The sequence below is a fragment of the Bidens hawaiensis genome, unplaced genomic scaffold (assembly GCF_021521415.1).
Source record: "Bidens hawaiensis isolate Kalapana, Puna unplaced genomic scaffold, B.hawaiensis_p1.1 tig00026855_1, whole genome shotgun sequence".
In the NCBI taxonomy this organism is placed as follows: Eukaryota; Viridiplantae; Streptophyta; class Magnoliopsida; order Asterales; family Asteraceae; genus Bidens; species Bidens hawaiensis.
In genome coordinates, this window is record NW_027494327.1 from 253,763 (window position 1) to 267,806 (window position 14,044).

Below are 14,044 nucleotides of genomic sequence, written 5' to 3' on the forward strand. Positions count from 1 at the left end.
TAGGAGTATATACATAATTGTTCAAAATCAAAACTACTTGAAGTGGTAAACTTTTAAAATAAAATAAAAAAATTAGAGGACTGAGACAACTTAAAACTAATAAACATCAACAATCTTGTATCTATAAGAATATATTTTAAAAAATATTCTTGGACAAACTACTATATTTGAAGTGATTTTATAAACTATAAAATAAAAAAAATTCAATTTTAAAGTTATTATTAAGATAAAATTTTAAAAAAAAGAAAGCAAAACTGATCTGCAATGCCAATACCATATGCCTTGGACCAGGATTGAATTCCATTATAGAATGTTTTTGTGGCTCAAACTCAATAAAGTAAAAAATATCTTTTGATAGATGTATGATGATAAAAAAAAACTGTGAGCATGGTTAAAAAAAAAAAAAGATTCTGATCCATCTCTGTAACTAGTTATCATCAACTAACACCAACCAAATTATATGAAAATTGAACAAGAGAACAACCAAGACGTAGACGTGCCTGAAACCGTTATTATATATGAACCGATTGATAAGGTTCTACAACTTCCTACTTCCCCAAATTCATACAAGTTTGAACCAAATATCATTCTAATTAAAGGTCTAGGCAACTAATTAAGCAGTAGCAGCCGCGCTACAAACCGGCAAATCTTTCTCAAAATGTGGTGGGATGTTGAGAATAGGATTGCTCTCGTAAAAGTTAACGGGCTTCAAATCAAAACTCGATGATACGGTTGGCATGATTGGGTAGTCCTCTTGGCATGGTACATGATGAAACCCGAGTGTGTACCACATTACAATGTCCTTGTTCTCTATAGGTCGGTCCCTGAAAGAAAGTGTAATTGGCAATTGGGGGATATAAAATGTAAATTCATGAAACCATACGTGAGTATAATACATTTATTTAAATAAGCCAAACCAAACCAAACCAAACCGGTCATCTTTATTTAACTCTGGGTATAGAATTAACCAATGCTTTCATAACTAGACCGGCCATCAAACCGGTCACCTTACCAATTTAATGGTCAGGCAAGTTTTTCATAAATGTAAGTATGTAATTTTATAGAATATAAAACATGAAAAAAGAAAATATGTAGTCTTAAGGAGTAAATTAACACTATATGAGATTTTGTAAAAATGTTTTTATTTTTTTTATTTTTAAGTTTGGTCTTACCACATGGTTTGATTGCATAAAATGTGCACATGCAGACCGGTTATGTGGTTGGTTTCGGTCCGATCGTCCAATCCTGTTGTTAAACTGTCTTTTACAAAATAACAAATAAAGGGAAACACTTACCTTTCGGCCCAAACCGCAAGCGTGTCATCCCCATGACTTTGATAAGTAAACAATCCCCCGGCCCACTCCTCACTTTTGTTATACGGGGTGACCCAAATTTGATTATTTGTGAAGGCACCCCGTTTTTGGGGCGGATCGTCAAGATCCAATAAACTAGCAGCAGTGCCACCTGGGACCAACTTGTACCCAACCGGGTTGCCCACACGTGTTTTCTTAGATGGGTTAACAATATGGTACTCAGACGGGTCATAGAGTTTTAGTTTTACTTGTGCATCTTTTTCTGTCTTTACGACGTTTCTAACGGCTTTCAAGTAACTTAATCTAGGGGACTCCCCGGGCGAGGTTGTTTCCCGCTTGATGTTGACTTTGACAAAAGAGTTGCCGGGCCCATCCACGTCCATGTCAAGGTAAAAGGTGATATAGTGGTCGTGGATGACTCCGACCACGTTTTCCGATAATAGCGTGCCATGAAGATTTTCCGGTTGGTTTACTTGGTTCATGTTGTCATAGGAAGTGCCTTTCACCATCAAGATTCCACTAAGTCCAACCTTAAAATGTCAATTTCAAACTTCAAATCAAGATTACATCATCAAAGATATTTTATAAATAATTCGTGACAGAGACGATCACTACACAATCAACTTGGGTATCTTTAATTATTATTAGTTTTGTAAATTAAATTTGTTTATAAAAATATCTGTAACATATTTATGTAGAGGCAAGATAGGGAATCAACAAATATAGCGGATCGGTTGGTGTCTTGGGGATTCTGTTGGTATCAAAGAATGATTCCACTAGTAATGTTCGTAGCATAGCATTATATTTAGTCCTCTAATAGTTTAAAGAAAAAAAAAGACAAATATGGGATACAAAATAAGTTAAATCAATTTATAGAATGAGTCTCAAAAGATATATTATTGACACTATATGATGTTAGGGTAGTGATTAAAGTTAGAAAATGAAGCAAAATGTTTTATCAGTGCATGGGCTAGAGGTTTGTTTTTTATTAGGATTGATTGTTTGGTATAATATGTATTTTCCCTGTTTAGTTTGCTAATAAAAAAATATGAGCAAAATATATATCATGTTTGTTTTTACAAAATATAAGGGAGTTTTAAAACGCCACAATATTTACTAAAAATTTATTAATAAATAAACATAGAATCTAAACTCAAAAATATTTTAGAACAAAAATTAATAACTTTGAAAACATAAATTTGATACAAAATAAAACAAAAACTGCATATAAAAATATATTTAGACAAGACTGCACGAACGTAGATAATGGATCTTCTTAAAATAACAAAAGAAGAAAAACAATAAATAATTAAGATTTTTAGACATTTTTTTTTTGGTTACAGAATCAATTTTGTTATTTTTGAAAACAAGTTGGCATTTAACAAAGTTATAAAACAATATAATATAATATAATATATAGGCTAACCTTGACTCGGATCAACCCATCGGCTTGAAACTCCCAATCGACAATATAATCATAATTAGCGACGGAAGCTGCCATCCTTACAACAAGCGTCACCTTTGGTCTCACTTCTCGTATCTGCAAATTTCAGTCACAAATATTGGCTGTCACTATCTTAATATTTCAAAAAACAACCACCCAACAAATAATGATCCAACAAGGCGACATTTCCAATAAAGCAAACATCACCACCATATCAATCCAAGATTCCACCAAAATTCAAATACGTCACGTCCAAAGTAATATATGTGATTGGTATTTTAGGCTTTTTCTTTTTTTTTTAGACTGTTGTTACAGAAACACCACTAATGTCCTAATCCGATACCAGTGACGTGTAATACGACATATATGATCATTCTAGTCTTTCAGTGGGGTGAAAGTTGATCAAATGGGTTGTTTTGTAAGGGACACGGGATATATGATAAGGCGAAAAATATTACACGGGTCATACAAGAACTAAATTGTACGACCAACGAGAAACAACTGATATAACTATTGACAAAGACCATATTATAAGTCGCGTGTCCCTTTTCTCCTCTACCATACGGACCATATGACATCATACAGCCCGTATGATAAGAGATTAAGAGGGAAACTGTCACACCACCTGTATAAAATAACATGCAAGTTGATGTACACTTTTAGACTAGTATACTATCTTGATCCGATCTTTAACGTACCTCCAATCCGGTAATCGGACTCTCAGAGTGCCGCCATCCTATATCTCCAGCGTAACTCTCATAAACACAAACCATATTCGATCGAACATAGGGCTTTCCATCCCCAGCCGCAAATACACCATCCATATAATATGCGTTACGCGGGCAATCGTTAAGCGGGTCAAGCGGCATCGCCTGAAGCCCGAACCCGTATTCGCCCGCGTCCATATAAGTCTTGAAATACCACGCGTCGGTTGGATCCATATACGGAACAAATAGCTCGGAAGTGAACCCTTTATACATCACATTCCTTATCTTCCCCGTATCCGGGTCCCTAACCCTGGCCCGAGAAATCACCACACCCGCTCTCGGGTCAGGTTTAAGGTGGAATTCCCAATTTGCCCATTTCACTAAATGGTCTTCTACTGTAAAACTCGGACCCTTTTGTTGCTCAATGGATATCGGGTTAACAAGATTTATTTTAGTGTTTTGTGCGGAGAACCGATAGTCTGTACCCGCGGACTTTGGTATAGGGATGGACTTCCCTTTGTCCGTAATCTCCACCACTTGTTTAGTATCCATATCTAGAACAACCGTCAGCCCTTCGATGGGTCGCATGTAAAAGTTAGCAGTACCTTCCATCGAATAACATTGTACCTTAATCAACCTCCGTCCTTCCTCGGACTTCCCGAACCACCCGAGTGAGATCGGCAAACACGCGAGATCTTTTAAATCAACCCCACGCGCCATGATCGTACGGTTGAACTCCGCGTTCGCAAGTGGGGCCCACGTCGATGAGGTCATGTCTTCCATAGTCATTGTCGGGTAGCCAGAGTGCTCACCTACATCCACTTTAATAACATCACCAGAACTAATGTCAACAGTGAGAACATGAGTCTCACTTTTGACACGTGCTATGACTGACGCCTTTCTAGGCGGCAGTGCATCTTCGTGGTCCCACTTCAGGACCACAGACTTATCTGGCTCCTCCAGGACCACGGAGTGAAGCGCGTAGGTTTTGGAGTTTTGAAACAACGGGTTGGATAAGAGGATGGACCGGACTTTATTGAGTTCGGTTAGGGTGAGGGGGTCGAGTGGGTGGTGGGGAACGTCAGCGGTGTGGAGGCGGGTGGTGGTTTTGGGTTTGGATGGGTGTTTGATGAAGCGGTTGTTGGTGGCGCAACCAGGTAACTCGATTTCGTTGGAGAGGGGAAGAGGGTGAGGGATGTTGGTGAGAGTGAGTAGGAGGAGGAGGGCGATGACGAAAGTGAAGAAGAGGAATCGAAGTAAGTTTCTTGAATCCATTTGTACAAGTTAGTGTGAGTGTGTTGGATGTTGCATATATATATGGAAGGAGAGTAATGATCAGTGCAGAGACCAAGTGTTAATAAAAGTATGTGCATGAGGTAATACACATAACACATATTTTGTTAGTTTGTAAAAAATATCTTCTGTCCAACTAGCAGTGGAGGATTCAAAATTTGTTAACAGGGGTCAGAAATTTTTTGGATCGGTAATCAGTTGACTATGCTTATATAATTGATCTGTTGGCCTGGTTCTGTTGGTCGGGTCGGTTAATCAATATATAGATTTTTTTTTGATCTAGTGCAGTCGTTCCACTCGGGTCAAATCAGGCTGGGTCAGATATAAAAAATGATAATCAAAACAAAATATCATATAACCTAAAAAAGTACGTGAAACTTCATTTGAAATGAATAATTAAAATACAATATATCTAAAGTTGTTTTTTACGGGTTTTCATTTTTAGAAATCTAACCAAAATGTCATCAAGTTAGACGTTAATAAAACTATTGTTTAAATTCTTATCACCCATCAAGATACACAAATTGGACTTCACATACTCCGAGCGGAAAAACATCTTTTAAAGTTTGCGGTTGTGACGGGTAATACGAAAGCTAACTTAAATCAACGATATACCAACGCAAATAAAGTTGGCGACTAAAATGTATATAGAAAGTTGAAATATTTTCTTTCAAAGTTAAAGCTCTTAATTCACTAAACTCACTCGACATATTACTTTTGTCATCATAACTTTTTTTAATTAAATTAATTGTAAATTGGGTTGGTACTTGTAGTTTGGGAATTGGGCTTAAAAATTAGGTATAGATTGATGAGCATTTGAGCTTAAATTTATATTAAAATTGTTTGTATTAATCTTAAATTTAATTAGATAGATTATTTACATGCTTTATATAATTATAATTGTAAATATGCAAGTTTATTTTTATTAGGTTCGGTCTTGAAATATTATTGGGTTTTTTTGAAATTCCACAGAGGTAATTTGTGGTTCTCGAAATTTCACTGGGGTCGATGTCAAAATTTCTCAGAGTTCGATCGGGATTTTAATACATATATATGAATAAATTTTTTTTTCACAAGGGCCGGCCTACCCCCTATCTTCAAAGTAGGTTCGCCATTGCTAGCTAGCAAAATTTTTAAAAAGCTTTAAACATTATTAATATTGTAAAATATGGAGTATCTCCTCATTAATAGCATTCCTCATATTACGAGGATTGTTTTACATTTTTCGTTAATAATATTTATTTATTTTTTTGGATTTTAATTTTATTTATTATAAGGAAGTTAATGATATATTTGAGGTTTGATGATGACAGAGTTTCATAAATAAAAAATAAATAAGATGTTATAACCCGTTAAAAGTTATCAAAGTTTAGTGAGATCTAGACCCACTTATTTTTTAATTAATATAAAATTATTTCTTAGTTATATCTTTTTTTTTAAATCCGATATGAATTTTTAGTATATCCATATTTTATAGGATTTTTATATAAAATATTTGGTAAGTTTTAATTTAATGAGATGTTATAACTTGTTTAAGAGCTATATGAGTTTGATAAGACTCATACTAATGAATTCAGATCAAATGTATAAGAAGTATTTATGTTGGCTTGAGAGGATGTGAAAACCAACTAGAAAGTTTTTAAAGATTATATTTATATATATATATATTTAAAATAAGATATGAAGTATCTTCTCAATAATAGCATTTATTATTATTATTATTATTATTATTATTATTATTATTATTATTGACACACACGTAGGATATACTATTGTAACATCATATATACAGATTTTATGAGGAGATTGGGGAATTTAATCGCGCATCACACCATCTTGAATCCACTTGAGTTATTTTAAATACTTTGACTTAGGTTAAACAAGAATGTGATATATCATGTGTGAGATGTAACTCAAAATTGAAAAATAATTCATGTGGTTTTTAAAGGCTTTAAAGGCTACTATGTTAACACTATCTAATAGTATTATATTTTGTTTTATTATATTTTATTAATTTATATTATATTGTAGTTTTATTGTCTTGTATTTAATAAAAGTGAATCATAAGCTTAAATTATTTTAACATATATATATAACACATATTTAAATAAATATATTAGAATTATTATTATTATTTAGAATATTTGTTATAAGGTGAAATTCGATACAAATAAAAATTCGATACAAATAAAATTAATATACTAAACATGCAAATAAATAAAGTAATTACAGTTTTTTAAAAAATAACTATTTTATAAAAAATATTATATTATAATATTAATTAATGTAGTTCAAAAGTTATTGTGTAATACTCACTCTACCTCATTAAAAATGTTCATATGTCCTTTTTTATTTGTCTTATTACAAACGTCTACTTTCAAAAGTTAAGTCAATTTTCAATTTACCCTTAAACACGCAACTAGTATTAATAAACAATGTTGATTGACCAATTTTCTAAGGGCATTAATGACATTTGGTAATACAAAAAAGTTGTCATTCAATATACCTTGAATTTTGTGTTTTTCAAACCATGACACTTAAAATAGGACGAATGGAGTAATAATCAATCTATTGTTAACATAGTTTATAGTTATTTGTACAATTCGTACGATAAAAATATTTTTTTTTATCCAAACCCTATTTGTTATTATTATGATTAATTATCTTACTAATTTTGATAATTATAATTAAAATCGTCATTAATTTATGATCATAATCCTAATATTATTGTTATTTGTTATTATTAGTCAAATTGGAAATAAATAATCTCAAGTTTTGTATATTGGCTGATAATAATTCCAACACTCAAAAACGGGATTGGGTGAAGGATATGGAGAGATGGAGGAGTGTGTGTGTTCTCTTGAGGTGCAGGTGAAATATGTGAAAGGGTTTAGGGTTTATGGACAAAACAAGGGTATTTATACTCATAAACCCCTTTCAAGCCTATAGTAATCCCATGAACACCAAGCCCATGCCATAGTCCATAATTGAATTCCTTTTAGATCTTTTAAATAAATAATCTTATATATATAAGAGACTCGTAAAACAGGATGTTACACGTCGGCAGTGGCAGAGGATGGGACAGAGGTTGTAGGTGGCGGGGGCGGGCGACGGAGGTGGTTAACGGAGGTTGAAGGTGCTAGCGTAGAAGAAAACTTGGAGAAGAGGCGTTGGAGGCGTAGAAGATCTATTGTAGCGGTGGTGGTGGAGTAAAGTCTGGTGTGGCAGCGCTAGCTGTTCGTGGAAATGGGTGGCCATGAAGTGAAAAAGGTAGAGGGGCTACAGATGGTGGAGGTAAGAAAATGATGAGTTTATTGAGATCTAGGGTGTTGCTCCTGCTTATGTTGTTTGCGGTTGCCACGTAAGCTGCCACATAAGTAATTTTTTTGACAATTAGGCGTGCCATGTCAGCAAATCACTAACGTAGTTAACATCTGTTAGTCGTTATTTATTAAAAAACAAATACCCCTTTAGTTGAGACCATCACCAATAGGGCATAGTTGAGATTGTTTAAAAAATATTCTATTAATTAAAACGACCTAAAAGAAAGAAGATTTAATTTAATTGTCGTTAAAAATAGGGAAAAAATTATAAAAAGAATGGATATGACTATAATGTCATAAAAGTAACATTTGTTTACGAGTAAATGCGATATTCGTTCTTGTAATTTGATCAAATATGCGATTTTAGTCCAATAGTTTCAAATTTACATTATTTAGTTCGTTAAGGCTTAAGAGGCATATTTTTTTCCGGCTAGGCCCGCGCACGTGAATTTTCAGTGCCGCCACTATCCAAATCTATTTTATCCCATTATATATATAGTATAAAAGAGATTGTTGGTGCCACAAAGTTGTTATTTTGATATATAATAGATTGTTTCCACTTATAAAACAACTTAGATTTCTGGCCTGTTGGTTGTGTGGTGTTATTCTTATGTATAATATGGTATGCCTCCCAAGTTCGAATCTTTGGAATGGGAAAGGATGTTTTTGTTTGTTTAAATTGGCTTTTTTTTCCAAGTTCAATTTGTTGGGTCATGTGTGTTGTGCTTACCTTTTTATATATATTTTGTTTTAGTTATGGTAACGCAACAAACATGATGGAAATCGATCAAATTTGTTTAGACTCACCGCCTTAACGCCCGAGATCAATAGTGCTCGGGTTTTACAAAGCCCGAGTTTTACCAACCGACGCTACCCTCATAACGCATGTAACCGAAATCGTCCGAATTCGCTTCGACTTACCAACTCAACGCCCGGGACTAACAACACTTAAGTTTTACCACTGCCTGAGTTTTCCCAGCGCAACGCTCCGATAAAACACTAGTTTCTATAATAAATAGTTCAAGATTTCATGCGATTTTGTTGTTTTTTAACATTTTATAGGTTAACTCTAGTATATGTAGTTCATTACATATGATACAATTAAATAAACATCAAAATTATCAGACTATTTGTTTATAGTTGTTACAGTAGTGCATCTCTAAGTTCGGACTCCTGTGTGAAAGGCCGGACATCTAACCTCTAAGATGCTGATCGGTAGGATCTAGTAGCAAAACACACAGGAAGATCTTTTTGAAAAGTAGGTTTTGCATTAAGAATGGGATTTCGATCGAAGAAATTTACAGGTTTCAATTCAAAACTCGATGAAACCGTTGGCATTATCGGGAAATCCTCTTGGCATGGTATGTGATGAAAGCCCAATGTGTACCATAACACTATGTCCTTATTCTCGATCTCACGATTCCTGTTCAGTAAAAAGAAGAAAAAAACTCAATATCATGGGAGTTTCCTAATCAATATACTGACTTTTAACGTGACTTTGAGATATTGTTTATGTGACTACCATCATGTCTACTTCTCGATCACCAATATACCCTATTATTTTGAATTTCTTAAGCCAAAATTACCGATTTTATTTGGTCATCTTAAAATTTAATTGCATTGTTTTGAATTTTGACCCGGCCCAGCCCAACTTACTTAGCAGACCATACGGCAAGTGTATCTTCTCCTTTGCTTTGAGATACCAAAAGACCACCAGCCCATTCTTCACTTTTATTATGTGGAGTCACCCAAATCTGTCACATTAACAAAACCCCATTTTACTCCATGTCCATCAAATTATTTTCATAAATCATTATTTATACCTGATTATTCGTAAAAGCAGCCCGAAGTTGCGGTGGATCATCATGATCAAGCAAGCTAGCCGCGGTCCCACCGAGCACGATCTTGTAACCCGACGGATTACCCAACCTTGACTTTCGTGCCTGATTAAAGACATGAAATTCAGACGGGTCGTATAATTTAAGCTTGATCTTTGCATCGTCTTCCGTCTTTGCCACTTTCCTTTTTGCTTTTAAGTAGCTTTTTCTAGGAGATTGACCCGGTAACGTTTCTTCTTTGACCAAGTTGACCTCGGCAAATGAATTGTTCGGGCCATCGATGTCCATATCAAGGTGAAATGAGATGTAGTGGTCGTGAACAACACCGATCACATTTTCTGATACTAATGTTCCGGTCATGTCTTCGGTGTTGGAGACATTGTATAAGTTTTCATATGGAGTTGCTTTCACCATTAGCATTCCCGATAGTCCGACCTGTTGTGATAATCAAGAGTTCGTCAAGTATAACTTTTTTCTCTGGTGACTAAAAACAAAATTGTAATACCGGATTTATAAAAAATAAAAGTACCTTAACACGGATTAAGCCATCGGTTTGGAATTCCCAATCAAAAATATAATCATAGTTTCCAACGGATGCTACCATTCGAGCTATTAGTGTCACCTTTGGCCTTGATTCTCTTATCTGTTTTAACATAAATAATAACAATAATGATAATAACATTAATAATATAGTAAATCAATAAATTATGCACGCCTTATATCATGGTCGGTAACAATGTCTAAGGGCGAACCATTAGAAAGTCGATATATAGACAAAGTGCATGTGGGTGTTTCATATGAGGAAAAAAAGGTGAAAGTGCCTAATTATATAATATATCATCGCGCACGGATTTTTTTTAATAATCAATCAATCGAGGCTTACATTTTCATAGTGTCTTATAGGCCATAGACAAACAGTCTGATACGATTTACTCAAGGAGTGATTATTAATGTTAAACTTTTTCAAACATATTAATTATTAAATTATAGTTAATTCATCAAATATGATACGTTAACATAAAAAATGACGTAATGTGTCCCCAATCGATCATGACCCATTAAACTATTAGAGCTTTTAAATTGTTTGTCAAATGTAACATATGGCCTAAAAATGTCCGGCCTAAAATATGATTTGTTATATTCTCTTTAATATATATGTATAGTTGTTATCACTCATTATGACGTACCTTGGGTGGTTGTATCTATTTTCTTAAATTAGTTATTTAGACGTTTTAACTTAAGACAGTACCAGTTGCAGTCTTGAGGTGCTTATTGTGTTAATAATTGTGTACTCAATCAACAGTTTTAATAATTTAGGAATTGTTAGTCTGTACTTACATCAAAACCCATGGCCGGAATTTCGGAATGCCTCCAACCAATATCTCCTGAGTAGCTTTCAAATATGCAAATCATATTAGGCTGGATGATCGGTTGGCCGTCGGCACTAGCAAACACGCCGTCCATATAATATGAGTACCTCGGACAATCATTCAATTCCACAAGGGCCATAGCGGTTGCACCAAGCCCGAATTCACCAGCATCCATATATGACTTGAAGTACCAAGATTGGTCCGGGTCCATATATGGTACAAAAAGTTCTGATGCAAAACCTTTGTACATCACGCTCCTATACTCCCCGTTCTCATCCCGGACCATGGCCTGGGATATTATCATCCCAGCCCGAATATCGGGCTTCAAGTGAAAAACCCAATTAGCCCATTTCACTATATGCCCGTTCTCTACGGTGAAACTAGACCCTTTGGGTTGTTCCATAGACATAGGGTTGGTTTCAGGGCCCACACTTGAAAACGGGCTTTGAGTAGTGTATCGGTAATCAGTATTGGTTTCTTTTGGTACAGGAATGTCTCGACCGGTATTAGTTAGTTTGACAACCTCTCTTTTATCCACATCCACAGTCACGGTTAGCCCTTCGATGGGCCTCATGTAAAAGTTAGGAGTGTTTTGGCTAGAAAAGCACTGGACTTTAACGATTCTTTTCCCCTCCTCATCGGGCCCAAACCAGCCCGGTGACGGTGGGGCGCATACCAGATCATTAAAGTCCACGCCTCTAGCCAAAATAGACTTGTTAAACTCCAACTCCGAAAAAATAACCTCTAAAGCCATTGTCATGTCCTCAGTTGTTAACATTGGGTAACCAGACCCGACGTTAACAACATCGTTTGTAACTACTCCAAGGTCCAAATCAACATTTAGAAGATGTGTTTGGCCATTTAAAAACGACACGACCGATGCTCTTCTAGGCGGAAGTTGGTCGCCTCTTTTCCAACCTAGCACTTGACTTTTGTCGGGTTCATCTAAAGAGAGGGTGTTGATGGATGGGAAGGAGGATGAAAAGGGTGCATATGCCGAGAGAATGGATCGGATGTTGTAGATTTCGGGTACGGTTAATGGGTCGAGTGGGTGAAGTGGTGTGTCTGTGAAGTGGTGGTCTGGAGTGTTGATGAGTGAGTTTGATCGGAGCTTGTTGGAGCTAAGTATATTTTCAGTTGGGCTTCTTGAGTATGTGAATATAAAAATTGCCATGGAGATGACAATGATGACGATCAAGAGTCGGATAGAATAAGGTTTCTCCATCTCTCTCACCCACGTACATGACACCACTCACGCTATATGGTGTTATATTGGTCATTTGGGTCCCAGGGGATGTTTTAATTTTTATTTTTAAAAGCATAGCCGTCCAAAAGAAAAAAAAAGTCTTCGAAATTAATAGGCAACACAATTGGACAAACATGGTAGGCTTCAACCGTCCCTTAAATTGCGGCAAAGTTTAATGTTTTGTTATGTTTAAAGCGATTAGGATTATTAAATATCTTTTTTGTATAGAAATTATGATAGCTAGATTTAATTGAGCAACTAACATATATGCATAAAGAGTTGGTAGTGCAAACCAACTTCAAACACTCGCAAACCACATATCTCAACTGGGATGTATGATCCTGAACTTAAAAGTTCTTATTTTACCTACAATGGTACAAGTTTTTTTAAACGTCATATCATTACACCTACTTTCATAATTAATTTATATAAATCAAATTACTTTTATAACAATTTATTTTTTTGTATCTTTGCTATATTAAAAAATAAAAGAGATGTCCATAATTCATAAATCTCTAAATAGGTTTTGTCTTTATATATACCATTTGATGATGTTCTATTTGTAAGTTAATATCAATGTCTACGTCTTTGTGTGGTCAAATCAAGTTGAGAGTTTTTGGACTTTAGCAATTTTATTTTTCCTTTTTAAAAAGAATAAAAGTGAGATTTTATATATTTCCTCTCCCTACTCTTCCTTATTAAATATATCATCAATATTAAACATTTAATTATATATTTCCTCTTCTAATATGTAATTACCTTTTTACCAATTTCAATTTACAATACCCTAGCTAGTAAAAACCAATCGCCACTTCCATATTCACGAACATATCAGAGAACAAACAAGTGATGTCCCAATCATCGGTTCCAATATTCACGGCTTCCCTTCCTTTGGCTTCTGTCGCTTCCTACGCTGTCCATCCCTTCATTCAGCGAACACAGCAATGGCCTTGTTCCCATGTCGATTTTTCGGACAGTACACTTTTCTTGCTTTTATGGTTAGTGAAAACTCTAACTCATCTTCATGGCTGACTTCGAGAATTGGAAAGTTTTTATAGACGAAGCGAAAAATATTCTAGGCCTTAAAGTAAAACGAGTATTTTGTTGGGTTTAAAAATTTTAATTTTTAAATTGGCTTCCTTGATTATAATTTGGGCTATGAAAAAAACTAATATATAAAAATAGGCTGGTGTTGGGTGTGAAACTCCTTGGTGGTGCTGTAAGCCAGGATGCGGGGTTTATCAGCAGTTTGGCTATGAAAAGGGCATCTAGCGCTGTGAAACTGATGAGCTATCTCCCAAGACTTCGGGATCCTTAATGCAAGCTTCTTTTGCTTCGCTCATGTATGGGAGTCGCAAAGCTTTTGTTCGGTTTGAGAACGTGCCAACCTATGTATGTTGGGGAAGCTGTTTCTATATTTGACAATGGCCTTCGAAGAGCGATTGAGGACATAGTGGTTTGTGGGGGTCCATTCTTTGGGGATCTCCAAAGGAGGTTGGCATCACTACCT

General features: G+C 35.1%; 2 protein-coding genes across 2 annotated transcripts; both read right to left on the reverse strand.

Annotated features, from left to right (window-relative positions):
• Positions 1-468: 468 nt before the first annotated feature.
• On the reverse strand, positions 469-4,804 carry LOC143574164 (amine oxidase [copper-containing] gamma 2-like). The gene is made up of 4 exons (XM_077058854.1): positions 3,456-4,804; positions 2,740-2,853; positions 1,296-1,843; positions 469-824 (listed from the first exon to the last, which is right to left on the reverse strand). Exons 1-4 carry the CDS (start codon positions 4,737-4,739, stop codon positions 614-616), a joined length of 2,157 nt encoding a protein of 718 aa, XP_076914969.1. The 5' UTR covers positions 4,740-4,804; the 3' UTR covers positions 469-613.
• A 4,378-nt stretch (positions 4,805-9,182) lies between these two features.
• Positions 9,183-12,556, reverse strand: LOC143574165 (amine oxidase [copper-containing] gamma 2-like). The gene is made up of 5 exons (XM_077058855.1): positions 11,257-12,556; positions 10,448-10,561; positions 9,904-10,353; positions 9,737-9,834; positions 9,183-9,503 (listed from the first exon to the last, which is right to left on the reverse strand). Exons 1-5 carry the CDS (start codon positions 12,511-12,513, stop codon positions 9,281-9,283), a joined length of 2,142 nt encoding a protein of 713 aa, XP_076914970.1. The 5' UTR covers positions 12,514-12,556; the 3' UTR covers positions 9,183-9,280.
• Positions 12,557-14,044: the final 1,488 nt, after the last annotated feature.

Excerpts from the sequence above, each read along its gene's own strand:
- LOC143574164 (XM_077058854.1), bottom strand. The coding sequence starts at position 4,739 with ATGGATTCAAGAAACTTACTTCGATTCCTCTTCTTCACTTTCGTCATC. Across the intron at positions 1,844-2,739 it reads ATGGGTTGATCCGAGTCAAG|GTTGGACTTAGTGGAATCTT; the intron begins GTTAGCCTATAT and ends TGACATTTTAAG. Across the intron at positions 825-1,295 it reads CTTGCGGTTTGGGCCGAAAG|GGACCGACCTATAGAGAACA; the intron begins GTAAGTGTTTCC and ends ACTTTCTTTCAG.
- LOC143574165 (XM_077058855.1), bottom strand. The coding sequence starts at position 12,513 with ATGGAGAAACCTTATTCTATCCGACTCTTGATCGTCATCATTGTCATC. Across the intron at positions 10,562-11,256 it reads TTCCGGCCATGGGTTTTGAT|ATAAGAGAATCAAGGCCAAA; the intron begins GTAAGTACAGAC and ends ATGTTAAAACAG. Across the intron at positions 9,504-9,736 it reads CTTGCCGTATGGTCTGCTAA|GAATCGTGAGATCGAGAATA; the intron begins GTAAGTTGGGCT and ends TTTACTGAACAG.